Source organism: Salmo trutta, chromosome 6, assembly GCF_901001165.1.
Source record: "Salmo trutta chromosome 6, fSalTru1.1, whole genome shotgun sequence".
Classification (NCBI taxonomy): domain Eukaryota; kingdom Metazoa; phylum Chordata; class Actinopteri; order Salmoniformes; family Salmonidae; genus Salmo; species Salmo trutta.
The window spans coordinates 10,361,714-10,388,658 of NC_042962.1; the positions used below are offsets into that span (position 1 = coordinate 10,361,714).

Below are 26,945 nucleotides of genomic sequence, written 5' to 3' on the forward strand. Positions count from 1 at the left end.
GAAGAGAAGAGGTAGAGGAGAGAACAGGTGGAGAAGAGATAGAAAGAGAAAAGTTAGAGGAAATGCTGGGAAGAGAAGAGAAGCAGTAGAGTAGAGGAAGAGAAGAGGTAGAGGAGAGGAAGAGAAGAGGTAGAGAAGAGAGAGAGGACAGGTAGAGAAGAGAGGAAGAGGTAGAGAAGAGGTAGAGGTAGAGGAGAGGTGGAGAATTGGTAGAGAATTGGTAGAGAGGAGAGGAGAGATAGAACACAGGTAGAGAAATGGTAGAGAAGAGGTATTGGAGAGGTAGAGAAGAGAAGTGGTAGATAAGAGAAGATGAAGAGAAGAGGTAGAGGAAGCGGTAGAGGTAAGGTAGAGAAGAGAAGAGGTAGAGGAGAGGTAGAGGAGAGGAAGAGCAGAGGAAGAGAAGAGTTAGAGGAGAGGTTGAGAAGAGAAGTGATATAGAAAACGAGGTAGAGAAAGAGAGAAGAGTAGAGGTAGAGAAGTGAAGAGGTAAAGCATAGAGAAGTGAAGAGATAGAGGTTTAGTTAGAGAAGAAAAGTTGTAAAGGAGAGGAAGAGAATAGGTGGAGAAGTAAAGATGAAGAGGTATTGAAGTGAAGAGGGAGAGAGGATGGAGAGAAGAGGTGGAAAAGAGAAGAGTTAGAGAAAAGAAGAGGTAGAGGTGACAAGAGAAGAGGTAGAGGAGAGAAGAGGTAGAAGAGAGAGGAGGTAGAGCAGAGAAGAGATGAGGTATGGAAAAGGTAGAGAAGAGAAGAGATGAGGTATGGAAAAGGTAGAGAAGAGAAGAGATGAGGTATGGAAAAGGTAGAGAAGAGGTAGAGGAGAGTTAGAGAGTTACGGAAGAGAAGAGAAGAGGTGAAGAATAGAAGAGGGAAGAGAAGAGAAGAGCGAGAAGAGGTAGAGGAGAGAAGAGAAGACGAGAGGCAGAGAAGAGAAGAGGCAGAGAAGAGAAGAGGCAGAGAAGAGAAGAGGCAGAGAAGAGAAGAGGCAGAGAAGAGAAGAGGTAGAGGAGAGAAGACGAGAGGCAGAGAAGAGAAGAGGTAGAGGAGAGAAGACGAGAGGCAGAGAAGAGAAGAGAAGAGAAGAGGTAGAGAAGAGCAGAGGTAGAGTAGGGGAAGAGAAGAGTTAGAGGAGAGGTAGAGAAGAGAAGAGATGAGGTATGTAAAAGGTAGGGAAGAGGTAGAGGAGAGTTAGAGGAGAGTTACGGAAGAGAAGAGAAGAGGTGAAGAATAGAAGAGGGAAGAGAAGAGAAGAGCAAGAAGAGGTAGAGGAGAGAAGGGGAGACGAGAGGCAGAGAAGACGAGAGGCAGAGAAGAGAAGAGGTAGAGAAGAGAGAACCTAATCTACACCCTTAACCTAACCTTATTTTTAAGCCTAAAATATATTTTTTTATAAGTGAGGACCCGGCAGAATGTCTTCACTTATCTGAATTTTAGTTGGTTTACTTTTCTTGTGAGGACTTTTGGTACTCACAAGTATAGTAACACAGACGCATGCACGCATGCACACACACACACACACACACACACACACACACACACACACACACACACACATCCTAATCAGCAGACAAAGGGCAGTGATTTCATGACATTGGCTCATCTATCCACCTCTGCAGTCACAACTTTCTCTGCACACGTTCTGATTGGCTAAGTGGCTGTTGTGGGGTGATTTGATTGGTTCAGTTGTTTTTTCTCTCTCTGCCTTGCTTTCATTTTGAGTTCCTACTATCCACACAATTAGCAGTCGCCAGAGCATGCCTTAATAATACAGAGTGTTTAACACACACTGTCCCTGTGTGTGGACTATGATTAGTAGTTATCTGTGTGTAGGTTAATTCAGGATCATGGCCTTTCTGCAGAAACAGAGACCGAGCGTGTTCACATGGTGAATAGAGGTGTTAAGGTCTGTATTGCTGATGCTAATGAGAGAGGAAAGACCGTTAACCTTACAGGAAAGAGGGTAGGAATCTGACAGTTGACTCTGAAACCTTTTCTAACTCACATAGTTTGTGAATGTGTGTATAACTTTGTACTGTCTGTTTTGTTGCTGTGTCGTAATGATGTCATAGTAAGACTCTATCCTCAGTTTTGAGGACTTTCAGCCCGTAGGGGTTTCGGCGCAACGTAATCCAACTGAGGTTTGGAGAACGTTCTAAGAATGTCACGGGATGGTCCCAAGGAAACTTTCTCAGGGGGAACTTTGTCTAGATCCCTGTAAGTTATCAGGACATCCCTGAGTACCATGTCAGGACATTTCTAGGACATTCTTAGGGCTTTCATTTTACTAGTCCTTAGTACGTTGCGTGATGGTCAAATGGAACGTTCTCTGGGGGACTTTTCAGAATTCCCAGTTTTTCCCAGGGACGTTTTTAGGAAGTTCTTGGGACGTTGTGTCATGGTCCCCTGAAGGTCCTCTGAACATTCTTGTGGAATTTTGTTATGGTCCCCTGGAGGTTTTGTCTAGTTCCCGATTTGTCCCGGGGACGTCCCCAAGGAACTTTTTAGGACGTTCTTGGGACGTTGTGTCATGGTCCTCTGAACGTTCTTGAGACGTTATGTCATGGTCCCCTGAAGGTCCTCTGAACGTTCTTGGGACGTTGTGTCATGGTCCCCTGGAGGTTTTTTGTTGCGTGATGGTCCCGGGTGTTCCTAACTATAAGAAAAGTAATGAAATTGTATGGGTTTTTTAAGGTAAGTGGTATCGCTGTTTAGCTAAAATAGTGTACAAATCTTGAATCAATGACAATATGATTACATTTGACATGATCACTTAGTACTGACTTTTCAATATGCTCCTACCTGGGAATTGAACTCACAACGTCTGAATTTGGGGTATGCTGATCTCTCTGCTATGCCAAAAAGTCTGTAGCATTTCAGACGTACCCTATTCATTCATTACCTACTGTATAATACATCTCTGCACTTAACAAAAGAGTGCCATCTGCACTGCTATTTTAGTTATCCATTAATCTGACTCTTCTCTCATTGACTTCATTTACTTATTCCAGCTATTTGAGTTTAGGTTTTCAGTATAGTTGTTTAATGTTGCTGGTGTATATTATTATGTTTTAATGTTACTCCTGAATCACTGTGGTAAATAGAGTCGTTTTTCTTCAGTGTGTTTTTAACAGAGCTGAGAATAACTTTGTGTAGGAATAGGCCTACTGGTGAAATCAATCATTGATACAGACATGTTGGCGTAGCAGGAAGGTTTTGGTGTTCAAATCCCAGGTGAGGACATGTTAAATAAAAATTACTGTATGAAGAAACATACACAATGTAATCATGTATATCAAAGTGTGTCAAATATGTAAGTTGAACACAGTATGTTAAAAGCACTGTGTGTGTGTGTGGGTGACCCTAGAGTTGCCAAAAGACAAAGAGCTGTTGCTGGATCAGTGGTTCACCAATCAGGGCCTTGATGGGCTCGGCAACAGTAACAAGGGGTGATGTGCAAAGAAACTAGAGTGTGCATTCCCCGGGTATTTTTGTTGTTGTTGTGTGACACACAATCCCAATAAAGTGCTAAAAACATCATAAAAACATCCTACAAACATCCTCAGGACAAACGTCCAGACGACTTTAGGCAACCATTTTGGGACGTTTCGGGGACATCCTAATGACTCATTATCATTTGCAGGGGAAGGAGGGAGAGAGGTCATGACATTTGTGTGCATGTCCATGAAATAATTTGCCAAGCAACAAAAAGGCCACAGGCTCTGAAGCAATTATCTAAACAAACAGAATTGGATCACAAATCAAATAGAGCATTACGCTGATACGCAGGTGTTCACTCGATACACACACACACACACACACACACACACACATATGCTCGCAACATCAAACACACAAAGTTGCTGAAGAGGAAAAGGTATGACCCAAAAACTGCTGATGAACATTCCTGGCACGCGCGAACACACACACACACACACACACACACACACACACACATACACACTACTGTCTACCCAGATAAACACTAGACTAATTAAACACATACAGAAACTGTAATTATACAGGTAAATAAGAAAACACCAAGACTAATTATACAGGTAAATAAGAAAACACCAACAGTAATTATACAGGTAAATAAGAAAACACCAACAGTACTTATACAGGTAAATAGCAACACCAACAGTAATTATGATGCAAACAATAATGAGTCATTAGGACGTACCCGGGACATCACGAAATGGTTGCCTAAAGTCGTGAGGACGTTGTGTCATGGTCCCCTGGAGGTTTTGTCTTGTTCCCGGTCTGTAACGGCTGTCTGTAAGAGGGAACCAAGGTGCAGCAGAGGATGTGCTCATCATTAGAATTTTAATTCAAATAAACAAGAGAACACTACAAAATGAACAAAACGACAGCAAACAGTCCTGTTAGGAAAATACTCAAACAGAAACAATTACCCACAAAACCCAAAGGAAAAACATGCTCCTTATGTGTGACTCCCAATCAGCAGCAACGAGCTTCAGCTGTGCCTGATTGGGAGCCACACACACGGCCCAAAACAAAGAAATACCAAAACATAGAAAAAGGAACATAGAATGCCCACCCAATGTAACACCCTGGCCTAACCAAAATAAAGAACAAAAAACCCCTCTCTATGGCCAGGGCGTTACAGTACCCCCCCCCCCCCAAAGGTGCGGACTCCAGCCGCAAAACCTGACTCTGAAGGGGAGGGTCCGGGTGGGCCTTCTTACGGCGGCGGCTCAGGTGCGGGACGTGGCCTCTGCTCCACCCTTGACGTCGCCCTCTTAGGTGGCACACCTGGCCGCGCCGAAGGTCTGGTGGGCGACGCTGACTGCGCCCGGCTGGCGGGCGGCGATGGTTGCGCCCGGCTGGTGGGCGACCCTTGTTGCGCCCGGCTGGCGGCCGGCGATGGTTGCGCCCGGCTGGCGGGCGACCCTGGCTGCGCCCGGCTGGCGGGCAGCGATGGTTGCGCCCGGCTGGCGGGCGACCCTGGCTGCTCCGACGGCACTGACCCAGGATTCACCAGGCTGGGGAGACATGACAGAGGCCTGGCCCTAGGCGTAGGCACAGGACTCACCGGGCTGGCGGGCGTCCCTGGCCACTCCGGCAGTTCAGCGCAGTCTGGCCACTCCGGCAGTTCAGCGCAGTCTGGCCACTCCGGCAGTTCAGCGCAGTCTGGCCACTCCGGCAGTTCAGCGCAGTCTGGCCACTCCGGCAGTTCAGCGCAGTCTGGCCACTCCGGCAGTTCAGCGCAGTCTGGCCTCTCTGGCGACTGTTGACTGGCGGGCAGCTCTGACGACTGTTGACTGGCGGGAAGCTCTGACGACTGTTGACTGGCGGGAAGCTCTGACGACTGTTGACTGGCGGGAAGCTCTGACGACTGTTGACTGGCGGGCAGCTCTGACTGCTCTGGACAGGTGAGACCCACTGGAGGCCTAGTCCTGGGAGGTGGCACAGGACGGACCAGGATGGGGAGACCCACTGGAGGCCTAGTCCTGGGAGGTGGCACAGGATGGACCAGGATGGGGAGACCCACTGGAGGCCTGGTCCTGGGAGGTGGCACAGGATGGACCAGGATGGGGAGACCCACTGGAGGCCTAGTCCTGGGAGGTGGCACAGGATGGACCAGGATGGGGAGACCCACTGGAGGCCTGGTCCTGGGAGGTGGCACAGGATGGACCAGGATGGGGAGACCCACTGGAGGCCTGGTCCGAGGAGGAGGCACAGGATAAACCGGGCTGTGGGGGAGCACTGGAGTTCTGGTACGGACACTCTTTACCCACACTCCAGGCTGAATGCCCACTTTGGCCCGGCACAGGCGGAGAGCAGGCATTGGGCGAACTGGACCCTCCCAGCGCTCTGGAGACACAGTGCGCAAAGCCGGCGCAGGATAACCTGGACCGAGGAGGCGCACTGGAGACCAGACGCGCTGAGCTGGCACCATCCGCCCTGGCTCGATGCCTGCACTCGCATGGCACTTGCGGGGGGCTGGTATGTAGCGCACCGGGCTTTGAACGCGCACTGGGGACACCGTTCGCTCCACAGCATAACACAGTGTCTTACCAGTACCACGCTGCTTCCGGTAAGCACGGGGAGTTGGCTTAGGTCTACCACCTGACTCCGCCAATCTCCCCGTGTGCCCCCCCCCAAAAAAATTGTGGGGCTGCCTCCCGTGTCCGTTGAGCTCCCTTGCCTCGTACCAGCGCCTCTCAGCTCTCGCCGCCTCGATCTCCCACTGCGGGCGGCGATACTCCCCAGCTTGAGCCCATGGTTCACCTTCGTCCAGTAATTCCTCCCATCTCCAGGAATCCTGAACGATCCTTTCCATCTTCTCCAAAGTCCATGAGTCCTTCTCCTGGTGCCTCTTCTTCCTCTGCTGCTTGGTCCGTTTTTGGTGGGTGATTGTTCTGTGTTCAGCCCTAGGCTTTGCCAGACTGTTTAGTTGTTCGTTCGTTTTCGTGTTTTGTTGTTTTGGAGTGCTCTTTTGATAATTTAAATAAAAGTCAAAATGAGCATACACGTACCTGCTGCGTATTGGTCTACATTTTCAGACGACGATTTCGTTATATCGTCGGAAGACGAAGAAGATAACCGTGACACGGTCGTTCCCGAGGATGTTTTTAGAACATTATTGAGACCTTGTGTCAAGGTCCCCTGGAGGTTTTGTCTAGTTCCCGGTGTTCCCAAGGGACATCCCAGAGGACATTTTTCGGGTTGTTGTGTCATGGTCCCCTGAAGGTCTCCAGAAGGTCCCCTGAACGTCCTTGGGAAGTTGTGTCAAGGTCCCCTGGAGGTTTTTGTTTAGTTCCCGCTTTGTCCCGGGGATGTCACCTGATGGTCGCAAAGAAACGATAAAAAGAGTTTATCCCAGGGCACATGCACCCTAGTTTCATAGCACATCACCCATCGAGGCCCTGATTGGTGAACCACTGATCCAGTAGCAGCTCTTTCTGTTGGCAATGCCAGGGACACACTGTAACGGCTTGTCTGTTGTGTGGCGGAAAGAAGCGCAGGAAGCAGCGAACATTGTGTGGTAATTTTAATAAACCACAAGCACAAAATAAAAGGTTTCCCAACAACAGGGAAAATACACTCGACAAGCACAGTCGAACAAAACGCAGTCGACACACAGAAGGACAATCCCGCACAATAGGGAGCGGGCCAGCTGAACTAAATAGCCCTCTTAATGACTAACTCAGGGCAGGTGAGAAAACATAAAAAAAGGGAAAAACAAAAAGGGAATCGGTGGTAGCTAATAGGCCGGTGACGACGACCGCCGAGCGCCACCCGAGCAGGAGGGGGCGCCACCGTCGGTAGGAATCGTGACAGTACCCCCCTCCTGACGCGCGGCTCCTGCAGCGCGCCAACACCGGCCTCGAGGCCGACCCGGAGGACGAGGCGCAGGGCGATCCGGACAGAGGCGGTCGAACTCCTTCAACATGGATGGGTCCAAGACGTCCTCCGCCGGCACCCAGCACCTCTCCTCCGGACCGTACCCCTCCCAGTCCACGAGGTACTGCAGGCCCCCCGCCCGGCGTCTCGAGTCCAGAATGGCCCTTACGCTGTACGCCGGGGACCCCCCGATGTCCAGGGGGGGTGGAGGGACCTCCGGCACCTCATCTTCTTGTAGGGGACCAGCCACCACCGGCCTGAGGAGAGACACATGAAACGAGGGGTTAATACGGTAATAGGAAGGGAGTTGCAACCGATAACACACCTCGTTTATCCTCCTCAGGACTTTGAAGGGCCCCACACACTGCGGCCCCAGCTTCCGGCAGGGCACGCGGAGGGACAGGTCCCGGGTCAAGAGCCAGACCCTGTCACCCGGTGCGAACACCGGCGCCTCACTGCGGTGGCGGTCAGCACTCCTTTTCTGCCTAGCACTGGCCTCCTTCAGTGAGTCCTGTACTGCTTTCCAGGTCTCCTTGGAGTGCTGAACCCAGTCCTCCACCACAGGAGCCTCGGTCTGGCTCTGGTGCCATGGGGCCAGGACCGGCTGGTACCCTAACACACACTGGAAGGGTGACATGTTAGTAGAGGAGTGGCGAAGTGAGTTCTGGGCTAACTCTGCCCAGGGAATATACCTTGCCCACTCCCCCGGCCGGTCCCGGCAATACGACCTCAGGAACCTGCCCACCTCCTGGTTCACCCTCTCCGCCTGCCCATTGCTCTCGGGGTGATAACCGGAGGTTAAACTGACCGAGACCCCCAGCCGCTCCATAAACGCCTTCCAGACCCTGGATGTGAACTGGGAACCCCGATCAGAGACAATATCCTCCGGCACCCCGTAGTGCCGGAAGACGTGGGTGAATAGGGCCTCCACAGTCTGCAGGGCCGTAGGGAGACCGGGCAAGGGGAGGAGACGGCAGGACTTAGAAAACCGATCCACAACCACCAGAATCGCAGTGTTCCCCTGAGAGGGGGGAAAGATCTGTCAGGAAGTCGATAGACAGGTGCGACCATGGCCGTTGTGGAATGGGGAGGGGCTGTAACTTCCCTCTCGGTAAATGCCTAGGAGCCTTACTCTGGGCACACACCGAACAGGAAGAGACATTTGACCTCACGTCCTTAGCCAAGGTGGGCCACCAATACTTCCCCCTTAGACTCCGCACTGTCCTCTCTACACCAGGATGACCCGCCGCAGGTAGCGTGTGCGCCCACCGAATCAACCGATCGCGAACATCGAGCGGCACATACATGCGCCCCACGGGCACCTGCGCATTCGCAGGTTCCAACACCAGTGCCCGCTCGATGTCCGCGTCCACCTCCCACACCACTGGTGCCACCAGCCTAGACGCTGGAATGATGGGAGTTGGATCGATGGGTCGGTCATCCGTGTCATACAGATGGGACAGCGCGTCGGCTTTAGTATTAAGGGAACCCGGTCTATATGAGATGGTAAACCTAAACCGGGCGAAGAACATGGCCCACCTTGCCTGACGTGGATTCAGTCTCCTCGCTGCCCGGATGTACTCCAGGTTTCGGTGGTCGGTCCAGATGAGAAAGGGGTGCTTAGCCCCCTCAAGCCAGTGTCGCCACACCCTCAAGGCTTTGACTACCGCTAGCAACTCCCTGTCCCCCACATCGTAGTTACGCTCCGCCGAACTGAGCTTCCTTGAGAAGAAAGCGCAGGGGCGGAGTTTCTGTGGCGCACCCGAGCGCTGTGATAGCACGGCACCCACCCCAGCCTCGGATGCGTCCACCTCTACTACGAACGCTAAAGACGGGTCCTGGTGCGCCAACACCGGCGGGTCGGTGAACAGTGTCTTCAACTTCTTGAAGGCTCCGTCCGCCTCCGTCGACCATCTCAAATGCGCCGGCCCCCCCTTCAGCAGTGAGGTAATGGGAGCCGCTACCTGGCCAAACCCCCGGATAAACCTCCGGTAGTAGTTGGCAAAGCCCAAGAACCACTGCACTTCCTTCACCGTGGTTGGAGTCGGCCAATTACGCACGGCCTTAACGCGGTCACACTCCATCACCACCCCCGTGGTGGAAATGCGATAACCCAGAAAGGAGACGGCTCGTTTGAAAAACTCACACTTCTCAGCCTTAACGTATAGGTCATGCTCCAGCAGTCTACCAAGCACCTTGCGCACCAGGGACACATGCGTGGAGCGGGTGGCGGAATATATCAGAATGTCATCGATATAGACAATCACGCCCTGCCCGTGCAGGTCCCTGAGAATCTCGTCAACAAAGGATTGAAAGACGGCTGGAGCATTTTTCAACCCATACGGCATGACGAGGTACTCATAATGGCCTGATGTGGTACTAAAGGCGGTTTTCCACTCATCTCCCTTCTTGATACGCACCAGGTTATACGCGCTCCTGAGATCCAATTTTGTGAAGAACTGTGCTCCGTGAAATGATTCCACCGCCGTAGCGATAAGAGGTAGTGGGTAACTAAACCCCACCGTGATCGCGTTTAGACCTCTATAATCAATGCACGGACGCAGACCTCCCTCCTTTTTCTTCACAAAAAAGAAACTCGAGGAAGCGGGTGAGATGGAGGGCCGAATGTACCCCTGTCCCAAGGATTCCGTGACGTATGTCTCCATAGCCGCCGTCTCCTCTTGTGACAAGGGGTACACGTGACTCCTGGGAAGCGCAGCGTTAACCTGGAGATCTATCGCACAATCCCCTTGTCGATGAGGTGGTAATTTAGTCACTCTCTTTTTACAAAAAGCGATCGCCAAATCGGCGTATTCAGGGGGAATGCGCACGGTGGACACCTGGTCTGGACTCTCCACCAACGTGGCACCTATGGAAACTCCTAGACACCTCCCTGAACACTCCTCCGACCACCCCTGGAGAACCCCCTGTTTCCACGAAATGAGGGGATTGTGACCAGCCAGCCAGGGGACCCCCAGCACCACCGGAAACGCAGGTGAATCAATAAGAAAAAAGTTAATGCTTTCCTTATGATTCCCCAGCGTTACCATGTCCAGCGGCACCGTAGACTCCCTGACTAGCCTTGACCCTAATGGTCGGCTATCTAAGGAGTGCACGGGGAAGGGGGAATCTATCGGCACCCGTGGAATGCCCAGCTTAATGGCAAGTCCACGGTCCATAAAGTTCCCAGCTGCGCCTGAATCGACTAGCGCCCTATGCTGGGAAGAGGGCAAAATTTAGAAAATGAAACAGGCAAAAACACATGACCAATAGGGGGTTCTGGGCGAATCTGGTGCTGACTCACCTGAGGTGACCGAGAAGTGTTCTGCCTGCCTTCTCGACTCCCAGACTGGCTCCAGCACCGGTCGGCCGTGTGTCCTCTCCGACCACAGCTGGTGCAGGAGGAGCCACCTCCTCCATAGGGGTAGGGGCGGGGGTGCACGGGGGTGGAACGGGCAGGACCCTCTCCGAACGCCCGCGGGCAGCCAGCAAATTGTCCAATCGTATGGACATATCAATGAGTTCGTCCAGGAATAGATTGGTGTCCCTACAGGCCAGCTCCCTGCGGACGTCCGCCCGGAGACTACACCGGTAGTGGTCTATGAGGGCCCTGTCATTCCACCCCGCTCCAGCAGCCAAGGTCCTAAACTCCAGCGCGAAGTCTTGAGCGCTCCTCGTCTCCTGCCTGAGGTGGAACAGCCGTTCACCCGCCGCTCTACCTTCGGGGGGGTGGTCGAAAACAGCCCGAAAGCGGCGGGTGAACTCTGGGTAGTGGTCCCTCGCCGAGTCTGGAGCGTTCCAGACCGCATTAGCCCACTCCAGAGCTCGGTCCATCAGGCAGGAAACGAGGGCACTCACGCTCTCTTCTCCTGTAGGAGCAGGTCTGACGGTGGCCAGGTACAACTCTAACTGGAGAAGAAACCCCTTGCACCCAGCCGCCGTCCCATCGTACTCCCTCGGGAGTGCCAGGCGAAGCGCGCCAGAGCCAGACGTTGTAGGAGGAGGAGATGGTTGTATCGGGGGGGTGAAGGTGGAGAGAGGATACCACTCCTCTCCCATCGGTCCATCCTCTCCATCATCTGGTCCATGGCGGATCCGATGCGATGCAGGACCGATGTATTATGAAGGACACGTTCCTCCATCGAGGGTAGTGGAGTGCCCGCTGCTCCCGCTGATTCCATGCTCTTTGTGGTGCGGGATTCTGTAACGGCTTGTCTGTTGTGTGGCGGAAAGAAGCGCAGGAAGCAGCGAACACTGTGTGGTAATTTTAATAAACCACAAGCACAAAATAAAAGGTTTCCCAACAACAGGGAAAATACACTCGACAAGCACAGTCGAACAAAACGCAGTCGACACACAGAAAGACAATCCCGCACAATAGGGAGCGGGCCAGCTGAACTAAATAGCCCTCTTAATGACTAACTCAGGGCAGGTGAGAAAACATAAAAAAAGGGAAAAACAAAAAGGGAATCGGTGGTAGCTAATAGGCCGGGGACGACGACCGCCGAGCGCCACCCGAGCAGGAGGGGGCGCCACGGTCGGTAGGAATCGTGACACACACAAAGTTTATTCAACTTACATTTTTGATTCATTTTGACATGCATGATTCATTTGTGCATGCTTATTCATATAGTCATTTTTATTTAACATCTCCTCGACTGGGATTCAACTCACAATATCTTGGTTCACAGCGTTCCAATCTTCCTGCTACGCCACCATGCCAAACATACCCTCGTAAAACGGACTATCCTACCGATCCTTGACTTTGGCGATGTCATTTACAAAACAGCCCCCTACACTCTACTCAGCAAACTGGATGCAGTCCATCACAGTGCATTCCGTTTTATCACCAAAGCCCCATATACTACCCACCACTGCGACCTGTATGCTCTCGTTGGCTGACCCTCACTAAATATCCGTCACCAAACCCACTGGCTCAAGGTCATCTATAAGTCTTTGCTAGCCTGTTTGGGCTAGGGGGCAGTATTGAGAATTTTAGAAAAAATATGTGCCCATTTTTAACTGCCTCCTACACCAACTCAGAAGCTAGAATATTTATATTATTGTTCAGGTTTGGATAGAAAACACTCTGAATTTTCTAAAACAGTTTGAATGGTGTCTGTAAGTATAACAAAACTCATATTGCAGGCAAAACCTGTGAAAAATAGATTTTTAAAAAAAATGTGAATTTTGTGACTGTACTATTTAGTGTCATTGTTTTATAGATACCATAGTGAGAAAGGATTCAGTTCGCAACTCCTACGGCTTCCACTAGATGTCAACGATCTTTATAAAGTTGTTTGAAGCATCTGTGATGAATACAGACCGAATTAGAATGCTTGGAAGTTGACACATCATCACTTCATTTTTTGCGCCTGCGCATAAATCTGAGAAGAGTGTGTTTGTCATAATCGTTTATCTAAGACACTTGATAGGTTGTGTGAAAATATTACTGATGTTTACTGATGTTTCACGTTAAAAATGGACTAAAAGATTAATGCTAAACAACGTTTGACATGTTTGAACGAACATAAATAGATTATTTACTAGGTTTTTTTTAGCTTTTCGGCGTGACTTTACACCCCCCACCCAGCCTACTGAACGCTAACTACTTGGTGTTATTTGGACATAAATTATGAACTTTGTCAAAAGAAACCACATTTGTTCTGGACCTGTGAATCCTGGCAGTGCCTTCTGATGGAGATAATCAAAGGTAAGGGGATATTTACAATGTTATTATCGATATTAGATGATGCTAACTGTATAGCTTAGCTTATAGCTTAGCTTATTGTTCTTAGCATAGTACCCCGTTTATTGCAAAATGTGGTTTCCCAGTAAAGTTATTTTGAGATCTGGCCATTCGGTAGCAATTACGAGATGATAATATATTATTCTTTGAATGACAATATTATAATTTACCAATGTTTTCGAATAGTAATTCCGTGATTTGTAATGCTGGATTCACTGGGAGCATTCGAGCCAAAAAAAATCTGAATTTCACCGCGACTGTAAATGCTGTTTTTGGATATAAATATGAACTTGATGGAACTAAAAATGCATGTATTGTATAACATAATGTCCTATGAGTGTCATCTGATGCAGATTGTCAAAGGTAAGTGCATAATTCTAGCTAGTTTTCTGTCTGTTGATGCCCTTCTTTGAATTGACTAAACATTACACACAGCTATTGTCAATGTACTCCTAACATAACCTAACTTTATGCATTCTCCGTAAAGCCTCTTTGAAAATCGGACAGCGTGGTTAGATTTAGGAGATATATCTTTCAAATGGAGGAAAATAGTTGATTATTTGAGTATTTGAAATGATTACTCTTGCAGTTTTGAATTCCCCGCCATGGTCACATGACAATGAATCCCAATACCGGGATAAGATCCTGCCCCCTGGCCTCAACAGGCTAGGTAAAGCCCCGCCTTCTAAACAGAAATAATTACCCACAAAACCCAAAGGAAAAACATGCTCCTTATGTGTGACTCCCAATCAGCAACAACGCTCTTCAGCTGTGCCTGATTGGAAGCCACACGGCCAAAATCAATGAAACAAACCAACATAGAAAAATGCACATAGAACGCCCACCCAATGTAACACCCTGGCCTAACCAAAATAAAGAACAAAAACCCCTCTCTATGGCCAGGGCGTTACAGTGTTGTTGTTTGTTTAGTGTTTCCCAATTTTCCCAGAAGTGGTTAGATTCTATGGATTCTTCAATTACATTGAGCTGATTTCTGACGTGATGTTCCTTCTTTTTCCGAAGTGTATTTCTGTATTGTTTTAGTGATTCACCATAGTGAAGGCGTAGACTCAGGTTTTCTGGGTGTCTATGTTTTTGGCTAGACAGGTCTCTCAATTTCTTTCTTAGGTTTTTGCATTCTTCATCAAACCATTTGTCATTGTTGTTAATTTTTTTCTGTTTTCTGTTTTGAATTTTTTTGATTTGATAGGGAAGCTGAGAGGTCAAATATACTGTTTAGGTTTTCTACTGCCAAGTTTACACCTTCACTATTACAGGGAAATATTTTGTCCACAAAGTTGTCTTAAAGGGATTGCATTTGTTGTTGCATATTTCTTTTTTTGTAGGTTTCCAGCGCTAGTTTCCTTCCATCTATATAATTTCTTAACATTATTCAGCTCCTTTGGCTTTGATGCCTCATGATTGAGCAAAGCTCTCTTCAAGTAGAGTGTGACTTTGCTGTGATCTGATAGGGTGTCAGTGGACTGACTGAACGCTCTGAGAGACTCTGGGTTGAGGTCAGTGATAAAGTAGTCTACAGTACTACTGCCAAGAGACAGCTACAGGTGTACCTACTGTAGGAGTCCCCTCAAATCCTACCGTTGACTATGTACATACCCAGCGTGCGACAGAGCCGCAGGAGTTGTGACCCGTTTTTGTTGGTTATGTTATCGTAGATGTGCCTGGGGGAGGGAATGCTGGCTCCTCCAAGTAGGTGTTTGTCCCCCTGTGTCCTAAGGGTGTCAGGTTCTTGTCCTGTTCTGGCATTTAGGTCGCCACAGACTAGTCCATGTCCCTGGGCCTGGAAATGATTGATTTCCCACTCCAGGATGGAGAACCTGTCTTTATTAAAGTATTGGGATCCTAGTGGGGGGATATAGGTAGCACACAGGAGGACATTTTTCTCTGTTGACATACTTTCCTTTTGAATTTCTAGCCAAATGTAAAATGTTCCTGTTTTGATTAATTCAATAGAGTGAGTTAGGTCTGCTCTATACCTAATTAGCATATGCCCTGAGCAGTTTGGAGGATGGGAATAGCAGCTCTCTCTCTTTATTTCTCTCCCTCTATCTCTTTCTCTCTCTATTTATCTCTCTGTCTGTCTGCCTCCCCCCTCTCTCTCTCTCTCTTTCTCTTCCTGTCTCTCTCTTTCACTCTCACTCTCTGTCTTTTTCAATTTCAATTTCAACATTACAATCTCAGAAGTTCCAAAATAATGAAGACATTTCAAATGTCATATTATGTCTATATACAGTGTTGTAACGATGTGCAAATAGTTAAAGAACAAAAGGGAAAATAAATAAATGTAAATATGGGTTGTATTTACAATGGTGTTTGTTCTTTCTCTTCCTTTCTCTGTCTCTGTCTCTCTCTCCCTCTCTGTCTCTCTCTCTCTCTCTCTCTCTCTCTCCCTCCCTCTCCCTTTATCTCTCTCTCTTTCTCTTCCGTTCTCTCTCTCAATTTAATTATTGGCATGGGAAACATGTTTACATTGCCAAAGCTCTCTCTCTCTCTTTATTGATTTCTCTGTGTGTCTGGGATTTCTGCTTTGCGCTGTCAGCCCTTTCTGACCACACACACACACACACACACACACACACACACACACACTCACATACACTCACACACACACATACACACTCACTCACACACAACACACACACACACACACACACACACACACACACACACACACACACACACACACACACACACACACTCACATACACTCACACACACACATACACACTCACTCACACACACACACTCACACACACACACACACACATACATACACACTCACAACACACACACACACACACACATACACTCACACACACACATACACACTCACTCACACACACACACACACACACACACACACACACACACACACACACACACACACACACACACACACATACATACACACACACACACACACACACACACACACACACACACACACACTCACATACACTCACACACACTCACACACACACATACACACTCACTCACACACACACACACACACACACACACACACACACACACACACACACACACACACACACACACACACACACACACACATACACACACACACATACATACACACTCACTCACACACATCACACACCTCACACTCACACTCACACTCACTCACACACACACACACACACACACACACACACACACACACACACACACACTCACACTCACATACACACACACATACACACTCACTCACACACAACACACACACACACACACATACACACACACACACACACATACATACACACTCACTCACACACATCACACACCTCACACTCACACTCACACTCACACACACATACACTCACACACACACATACACACTCACACACATCACTCACTCACACACAACACACACACACACACACTCACTCACACTCACACTCACACACACATACGCACTGTACACAAAGTCAGTGGGCATTTTTGTGAGTGAGTGTGTGTCTTTATGTTCAAATGTGAGTGTGTATATATTTTGTGTGAAGTGTGAAAATGTGTGTGTGCATCCAACACTGCAATTTCCTAATGTTTATGTGCCCACATTCCTCAGTGTAACCATCAATTGGGTTCGTTTTTTTCCTGGATCTTTCCACTATCTTCATTTCGGACTAGGTTTAATTAAAGCTTCATCGCTAAGTTCAATGTTTCCTCTTGCATCTCATTGTATTGTGTTTATCAGTGTAATTACTGAATGCTGTGTATTGACTTCAGCCTGAGAGATCACTGCTTAAATAGACCACCTTTACTGAAGTATGGCCTGGGGACAGGGGGGATAGAGAGGGAAGGGGGTGGGAGGTTGAAAGAATGAGACAGAAATACAGAGAGAGACCAAGAGAGACCCTCCCCCCTCTCTCTCGCTCTCTCGCTCTCAGTCCCTCAGAGATTGATGATGATTGAAGGGTAACTAATTAGCATGTGCTTTAATATGTGCGACCACCAAACCGAGCTGTCCAATTAGTCATCAACCCCGACAGGCCTTGTCCAATCAGATTATTCGCTGCCGGTTGCCCGGGCCGCCAAGCCTCCTGTGTGGACCTGTCACTCCCAGGGCATTTTGGGTAGGACCAGACATGCTACAAGTTTTCTATTGGGTCAGATAATTCTCCAGAGTCAGATACTTCTCACTTTCCTAACGTTTGAATTGAGGAAATGCTAGCTAGCCATAGCTACATTATCTTAAATGAGATATGTCACCGACTCTCCTTAGCGTAGAGAGAGAGAGACTCAACCCAGAGTCTCTTAGAACATTCGCAGTCAGCCCACTGACACCCGAAGAGTTATCTATCCAAAAAAGAGATGTATGGGTAAACCCCTTCTCCAATCTTTTTGGCCCTATAACAAAGAACAAACAGCAAAAACATATACATGATCAAATACAAATCTTATAATCAAATATTAAAGACTACCAGAACACACTGTATTCTCCAATTGCATTGACTGAACCACAGGACAAAATAAAAACCCTCCAACCCAAAAAGGCCTGTGGGGTTGATGGTATCCTCAATGAAATGCTAAAATATACAGACCACAAATTTAAATTGGCTATACTAAAACTCTTTAACATCATCCTTAGCTTTGGCATCTTCCTGTCACGTCCTGACCAATATTTAGGTAGTATTTGTATTATATTTTGGTCAGGACGTGGCAGAGGTATATTTGTTTTGTATTTTGGGGTTTTGTGTGTGGTGTAGTGGGGTGTTAGTTGTTGGTATAGGTTCTAGGTTTGTTTTTCTATGTATAGTTAATTGGGGTTGGACTCCCAATTGAAGGCAGGTGTGTTGAGTTGCCTTTGATTGGGAGTCCTATATAATTGGGTGTGTTTGTCTTTGTGTTTTGTGGGTAGTTGTTTTTTGCACTGTGTGTTGTTAGCCTGCAAAACTGTTCCTGTCGTGTTGCTGTATTTTCTTGTTTTTCCGTGGTCAACGTCCTTTTAATAAATATGTTGTTGAACACGCAACCCGCTGCGCCTTGGTCCATTCCTGACGACAGATGTGACACTTCCCCAATAATTAGAACCAAGGACTGATCACCCCAATCCACAAAAGTGGAGACAAATTTGACCCCAATAACTGCCGTGGGATATGCGTGAACAGCAACCTTGGGAAAGTCCTCTTCATTATCATTAACAGCAGACTCATACTTTTCCTCAGTGAGAAAAATGTACCGAGCAAATGTCAAATTGGCTTTTTACCAAATTACTGTACGACAGACCACGTATTCACCTGTATTCACCCTAATTGACAAACAAATACACCCAAACAAAGGCAAAATATTCTCATGCTTTGTTGATTTAAAAAAAAAGCTTTTCACTCAATTTGGCATGAGGGTCTGCTATCCAATTTGCTGGAAGCGGTGTTGGGGGGAAAATTATACAACATTATAAAATCCATGTACACAAACAACAAATATGCGGTTAAAATTGGCAAAAAACACATTTCTTTCGACAGGGCCGTGGGGTGATACAGGGATACATCTTAAGCCCCACCCTCTTCAACATATATATCAACGAATTGGCGAGGCAACAATAGCAGTCTGCAGCACCCGGCCTCACTCTACTAGAATCTGAAGTCAAATGTCTCTTGTTTGCTGATGATCTGGTGCTTCTGTCACCAACCAAGGAGGGCCTACAGCAGCACCTAGATCTTCTGCACCGATTCTGGTAGACCTGGGCCCTGGCAGCAAATCTCAGTAAGACAAAAATAATGGTGTTCCAAAAAAGGTCCAGTCGCCAAGACCACAAATACAAATTCCATCTAGACACCATTGCCCTAGAGCACACACAAAACTATACATACCTTAGCCTAAACATCAGCACCACAGGTAACTTCCACAAAGCTGTGAACGATCTGAGAGACAAGGCAAGAAGTTCCTTCTATGCCTTCAAAAGGAACATAAGATTTGACATACCAATTAGGATCTGTCAAAAAATATTGGAAAAGGTTATAGAACCCATTGTCCTTCATGGTTGTGAGGTCTAATGTCCGCTCACCTACCAAGAATTCACAAAATGAGACAAAGAGCAAATTGTAACTCTGCATGCAGAATTCTGCAAATATATCCTCACTGTACTGTACAATGTAAAAACTCTAAATAATGCATGCAGAGCAGAACTAGGCTTATGCCCGCTAATGATCAAAATCCAAAAAGAGCCATTAAATTCTACAACCCCCTAAAAGGAAGCGATTCCCAAACCTGGGGCTCTGTTCACAAACACAAACAGACCCCACAGAGCCCCAGGACAGCAACACAACTTGACCCAACCAAATCATGAGAAAACATAGATAATTACTTGACACATTGGAAAGAATTCACAAAAAAACAGAGCTAGCTAGAATGCTATTTGGCCCTAAATAGAGAGTACAAAGTGGCAGAATATCTGACCACTGTGACTGACCCATACTTAAGGAAACTTTCACTATGTACAGACTCAGTCAGCATAACGTTGCTATTGCAGAAAGGCTGCTGTAGGCAGACCTGGCTCTGAAGAGAAGACAGGCTACGTGCACACTGCCCACAAAATGAGGTGGAATCTGAGCTGCACTTCCTAACCTCCTGCCAAATGTATGACATTATTAGAGACACATATTTCCCTCAGATTACACCGATCCACAAAGAATTAGAAAACAAACCAAATTTTGATAAACTCCCATATCTACTGGGTGAAATACCACAGTGTGCCATCACAGTAGCAAGATGTGACTTGTTGCCACAAGGGTAGCCTAGTGGTTAGAGTGTTGGGCTAGTAACCAGAAGGTTGCAAGTTCAAATCCCCGAGCTGACAAGGTACAGATCTGTCATTCTGCCCCTGAACAAGGCAGTTAACCCACTGTTCCTAGGCCGTCATTGAAAATAAGAATTTGTTCTTAACTGACTTGCTCAGTTAAATACAGGTAAAGAAAAGGGCAACCAGTGAAGAACAAACACCATTGTAAATACAACCCGTGTTTATATATTTTACCTTTTGTACTTTAAATATTTTCACATAATATGACAATTGAAATGTCTTTATTCTTGTGGAACTTTTGTGAGTGTAATTTTTTATGTTAAATTTTTATTGTTTATTTCACTTTTGTTTATTATCTAGTGCACTTGCTTTGGCAACGTAAACATATGTTTCACATGCCAATAGAGCCCTTGAATTGAATTGAAATGAATTGAGAGAGAGAGAGAGAGATTGTCTGTGTGTGTGTACGGTACACATGTGTTCATGCATCAAATGCCTACTTGCACAACAGTGGTCTGTTCCCCTGTCCCAGATCTGTCATTCACCCTGCGCAGTCTTAATGTTCAGGGTGTCAGATCTGTCATTCACCCTGCGCAGTCTTTATGTTCAGGGTGTCAGATCTATCATTCACCCTGCGCAGTCTTTATGTTCAGGGTGTCAGATCTATTATTCACCCTGCGCAGTCTTTATGTTCAGGGTGTCAGATCTATCATTCACCCTGCGCAGTCTTTATGTTCAGGGTGTCAGATCTATCATTCACCCTGTGCAGTCTTTATGTTCAGGTTGTCGTGGTAAAAAGTGAATCCTAAATATATAATGGCTTCCTGTTTCATGGTGTTTAGCTGTTGCCAGTCTGGCCTGTGTCCCTATATTTCCAGTGTCCTTTAGGCACTTATCAACCGTAGTGCACTATATAGGGAATAGGGTTTAATTTGGGATGATACCAGTGTCTATGTTATTAGCTAAGTGTGTTGAGATGATTGGTGTTTCATTTGAGGGCTTTTGTCTGGTTTTAATTAATGGAGGCTGACCATGCTTATCTTATCAGTCCATCACTGCACTTTCTATTGAACACAGTGATACACACACACACACACACACACACACACACACACACACACACACACACACACGGTTGCTGGCACACACACTTATCTTGTCAGCAGATCACTCCACGTTCTGTTAACTGTCACACACAGATGCACGCACGTGTACATGCTCACACACACAAACACCCGCACACACACACTTGATCTAATCTCCTGTGTGAGGGGCTCTCTGTTTAAATCCCTTAAACGCTCGGGGATCCCCTGCTCCATCTCTAACTCTCTCATCCCTCCATCTCATTCTACCTTCATCCCTTTATCTCTGCTCTCCATCCCTCCGTCTCTGTCCTCCCCTGATCCCTCTATCTTTCTAACCAACAGTTATCATTGTAGCAGATACAATCCATTCACATACAGGGCTGTATTTATCTACCAGAATAAGGAGGAACCATAAATCCCATTTATTGGTCAAGGTAAAAATCTGCAAGGCTCAGGTTACATAGTATATTCTCTGGAGTAGTCAGTACTGTATTCTCTGGAGTAGTCAGTACTGTATTCTCTGGAGTAGTCAGTACTGTATTCCTGGGGTAGTCAGTACTGTATTCTCTGGAGTAGTCAGTACTGTATTCCTGGAGTAGACAGTACTGTATTCTCTGGAGTAGTCACTACTGTATTCTCTGGAGTAGTCAGTACTGTATTCTCTGGAGTAGTCAGTACTGTATTCCTGGGGTAGTCAGTACTGTATTCTCTGGAGTAGTCAGTACTGTATTCCTGGGGTAGTCAGTACTGTATTCTCTGGAGTAGTCACTACTGTATTGCTGGAGTAGACAGTACTGTATTCTTTGGAGTAGTCACTACTGTATTGCTGGAGTAGACAGTACTGTATTCTTTGGAGTAGACAGTACTGTATTCTTTGGAGTAGTCACTACTGTATTCTCTGGAGTAGTCACTACTGTATTGCTGGAATAGACAGTACTGTATTCTCTGGAGTAGTCACTACTGTATTGCTGGAATAGTCAGTGCTGTGTTTTTTTGGGTAGTTAGTACTGTATTCCTGGGGTAGTCGGTATTGTATTTGGGGCAAAACTTGTATCTCGGGTTTCTTTCTTTTTGGGGGTTTACAGGGTTTTGAAAGAGAAAGCAGAGGAGAGAGAACGATACAGGGAGAGAGGGAAAATAAAGGTTGAGAGTGAAAAGTGTGGAGAAAAAGTTATAGAAAATTAGTAGAGAGAGAATTATAGCAGAGCGGTGAGCCACACAGTAGGTATTCCATCCCTCCTGTATTCCTCATGTCTCTCCATCCCACAACAACCATGTGAGAAGTCTAACACAATAACCTAACTGGCCTCACACAGCTACACGTAACTCACGGTTTTATTGTCTTCAACCTCGGAAATACAAGTCGGCTGTGTTATGTTGTACACTCATCTAAACTGCTTTCTTTTTTCTCATTCCTTCCTGCATCTCATTCTCTCTCTCATTCTCTCTCTCTCTCTCTCGTTCTTTGTCTCTCTCTCTGTCTCCCCCCTCTCTCTCTCCCCCTCTCTCTTTTGCTATTTCCCTCCTCTTTCCATCTCTATTTCCCTGTAGGGAGTTTGGATGGAGGGATCCAGAGTTGCCTGAGGTGATTCAGATGCTGCAGCACCAGTTCCCTTCAGTCCAGTCCAATGCTGCAGCCTACCTCCAACACCTCTGCTTCGGAGACAACAAGATCAAATCAGAGGTAGCCTACCGCTGTTCGTGTGTGTGTGTGTGTGTGTGTGTGTGTGTGTGTGTGTGTGTGTGTGTTTGGCAAAGATATGGAGCGGATGTTCTACCATTACCAAAACCCAGATCATCTCTCTCCCTCTAAAGCTATTTGGAACAACCTGGTGTCAGAATCCTTTAACAAACACTTTATTAATACGCCTCCGACAGCAGCAATCTGTTAAAATCTCACAATCTGTTGCATTGTGTTACATTGCGTTACTTTGTGTTATATTGTGTTACTTTGTGTTATATTGTGTTATATTGTGTTACTTTGTGTTACTTTGTGTTATATTGTGTTATATTGCGTTACTTTGTGTTATATTGTGTTACTTTGTGTTACTTTGTGTTATATTGTGTTGCCTTGTGTTACTTCGTGCTATATTGTGTTGCATTGTGTTATATTGTGTAACTTTGTGTTACATTGTGTTACTTTGTGTTACATTGTGTAACTTTGTGTTACATTGTGTTACTTTGTATTATATTGTGTAACTTTGTGTTATATTGTGTAACTTTGTTACATTGTGTTACTTTGTGTTACATTGTGTAACTTTGTTACATTGTGTTACTTTGTGTTGCATTGTGTTACTTTGTGTTATATTGTGTAACTTTGTGTTACATTGTGTTACATTGTGTTACTTTGTGTTATATTGTGTTATTTTTGTGTTACTTTGAGTTATACTGTCTCCAAGATGGTATAGCAGTCAGACGTCTTTTGTCCTCGTCTTGTCGTGTCCCGTGTATATATATATTTACTTATTTTCTTCGCATATCTTTTTATATATTTTTTTTCTAAAAACTCAACTTCAAAGCACTCTCCTGCAACTCGCCTCACCAATTAAAATTCACCTGAAATCTGAAATCCACAACAGAAGCTAGCCAGAAGCTAGCCAGAAGCTAGCGTTAGTATTCAGCTAACCACGGTTGGCGGTCATCAGCTATCCCTTAGCTCGAATAGCTATCGCCAGTTTTGTACAACGCGAAGCAAACCAGAGCATACCAAACCTATTTTTCTCTCCATATCCCCCGATTTCTATCGCAAGCTCTGGACATTTACACCTGGATCTTGCAGCTAGCTAGCTGCTATCTGAGTGACTATTGGCTAACGTCGGTCCCAGAGCAAACATCAATTATTCCAGAGCTAGCCAGCTGAAGAGTTCCATCAGCCACTCCTGGGCTACAATCACCTATCCGGACCCGTTTTACTGCCGATGCGGAGCCCCATCGGGCCGTCACGACTGGACTACCGATGTTATCTGCCTGAGGGAGTTATCCAACTGGCCCCTCCGTCGCGATGTAACCTGAACACCCATCTGCGGCCCGCTAATCGTTAGCTGTCTTATCGGCTGCTATCTGAATCGGTCTATCGGACAATTATCTCGGGCCACTATAACTATAACTATTTTGCCAATTGGATTGGTCCCCTCTACCACACGGAACCCCACTAATCTACAGACGGAAACACATGAGGTGGCTAAAAACAGAGCTCCCTCCATCTTCTGCCAGCTTGCTACCTATGGCCCAGCTAGCTGTCTGAATCTCACTGGACCCTTATGATCACTCGGCTAAGCATGCCTCTCCTTAATGCCAATATGCCTTGTCCATTGCTGTTCTGGTTAGTGTTTATTGGCTTATTTCACTGTAGAGCCTCTAGCCCTGCTCATTATACCTTATCCAACCTTTCAGTTCCACCACCCACACATGCTATGACATCACCTGGTTTCAATGATGTTTCTAGAGACAATATCTCTCTCATCATCACTCAATGCCTAGGTTTACCTCCACTGTATTCACATCCTACCATACCTTTGTCTGTACATTATACCTTGAAGCTATTTTATCGCCCCCAGAAACCTGCTCTTTTTACTCTCTATCCCGGACGTCATAGACGACCAATTCTCATAGCTTTTAGCCGTACCCTTATCCTACTCCTCCTCTGTTCCTCTGGTGATGTAGAGGTGAATCCAGGCCCTGCAGTGACTAGCTCCAGTCCTATTCACCAGGCGCTCTCTTTTGATGACTTCTGTAACCGTAATAGCCTTGGTTTCATGCATGTTAACATTAGAAGCCTCCTCCCTAAGTTTGTTTTATTCACTGCTTTAGCACACTCTGCCAACCCGGATGTCCTAGCCGTGTCTGAATCCTGGCTTAGGAAGACCACCAAAAACTCTGAAATCTTCATCCCTAACTACAATATTTTCAGACAAGATTGAACGGCCAAAGGGGGCGGTGTTGCAATCTACTGTGAGATAGCCTGCAGAGTTCTGTCCTACTATCCAGGTCTGTACCCAAACAATTTGAACTTCTACTTTTAAAAATCCACCTCTCTAAAAACAAGTCTCTCACCATTGCCGCCTGCTATAGACCACCCTCTGCCCCCAGCTGTGCTCTGGACATCATATGTGAACTGATTGCCCCTCATCTATCTTCAGAGCATGTGCTGCTAGGTGACCTAAACTGGGACATGCTTAACTCCCCAGCCATCCTACAATCTATGCTTGATGCCCTCAATCTCACACAAGTTATCAATGAACCTACCAGGTACCACCCCAAAGCCGTAAACACGGGCACCATCATAGATATCATCCTAACCAACTTGCCCTCTAAATACACCTCTGCTGTTTTCAACCAAGATCTCAGCGATCACTGCCTCATTGCCTGCATCCGTGATGGGTCAGCGGTCAAATGACCTCCACTCATCACTGTCAAATGCTCCCTGAAACACTTCAGCGAGCAAGCCTTTCTAAATGACCTGGCCCGGGTATCCTGGAAGGATATTGACCTCATCCTGTCAATAGAGGATGCCTGGTTATTTTTTTTAAATGCCTTCCTCTCCATCTTAAATAAGCATGCCTCACTCAAGAAATTTAGAACCAGGAACAGATATATATATATATATATATATATATATATATATATATTTATATATATTTTTTGTATCTTTATTTTAACAGGGAAAACAGACTGAGACCTGGATCTCTTTTACGGCTGTGCCCTGTGTAAACATGTTGACATGTACAGTTTAGGCATACAGACAAGAACATTTCAAACGTACAAAACAAAGACACAATTCAACAGAAACAATCACAGACAACATCATATAGCCATTGGTTCTCTCCAGACCTGACTGCCCTTAACCAACACAAAAACATCCTGTGGCGTTCTGCATTAGCATCGATATGATATGCAACTTTTCAGGGAAGTTATAAACCAATATACACAGGCAGTTAGAAAAGCCAAGGCTAGCTTTTTCAAGCAGAAATTTGCATCCTGCAACACAAACTCAAAAAAGTTCTGGGACACTGAAAAATCCATGGAGAATAAGAACACCTCCTCCCAGCTGCCCACTGCACTGAGGATAGGAAACTCTGTCACCACCAATAAATCCACTATAATTGAGAATTTCAATAAGCATTTTTCTACAGCTGGCCATGCTTTCCACCTGGCTACCCCTACCGCGGTCAACAGCACTGCATCCCCCACAGCCCAAGCCTTCCCCATTTCTCCTTCTCCCAAATCCAGTCAGCTGATGTTCTGAAAGAGCTGCAAAATCTGGACCCCTACAAATCAGCCGGGCTAGACAATCTGGACCCTTTCTTTCTAAAATGATCTGCCAATATTGTTGCAACCCCTATTACTAGCCTGTTCAACCTCTCTTTCGTGTCGTCTGAGATCCCCAAAGATGGGAAAGCAGCTGCGGTCATCTACCCTCTTTAAAGGGGGGACACTCTTGACCCAAACTGCTACAGACCTACAGTGAGGGAAAAAAGTATTTGATCCCCTGCTGATTTTGTACGTTTGCCCACTGACAAAGAAATTATCAATATATAATTTTAATGGTAGGTTTATTTGAACAGTGAGAGACAGAATAACAACAAAACAATCCAGAAAAACGCATGTCAAAAATGTTATAAAATGATTTGCATTTTAATGAGGGAAATAAGTATTTGCCCCCTCTCAATCAGAAAGATTTCTGGCTCCCAGGTGTCTTTTATACAGGTAACAAGCTTAGATTAGGAGTACACTCTTAAAGGGAGTGCTCCTAATCTCAGCTTGTTACCTGTATAAAAGACACCTGTCCACAGAAGCAATCAATCAATCAGATTCCAAACTCTCCACCATGGCCAAGTCCAAAGAGCTCTCCAAGTATGTCAGGGACAAGATTGTAGACCTACACAAGGCTGCAATGGGCTACAAGACCATCGCCAAGCAGCTTGGTGAGAAGGTGACAACATTTGGTGCGATTATTCGCAA

The 26,945-nt window shown here is 46.4% G+C and overlaps 1 protein-coding gene across 4 annotated transcripts in view; it reads left to right on the forward strand.

Annotated features, from left to right (window-relative positions):
* The window catches only part of LOC115195395 (catenin delta-2-like), a 562,679-nt gene that overhangs the window by 402,251 nt on the left and 133,483 nt on the right, over window positions 1–26,945 (forward strand). For all 4 annotated transcript variants that reach the window (XM_029755212.1, XM_029755211.1, XM_029755213.1 and 1 more), the window contains one exon: window positions 22,536–22,668. In XM_029755212.1, the coding sequence (XP_029611072.1) occupies window positions 22,536–22,668 (133 nt within the window). The remainder of the gene's footprint in view (window positions 1–22,535; window positions 22,669–26,945) is intronic.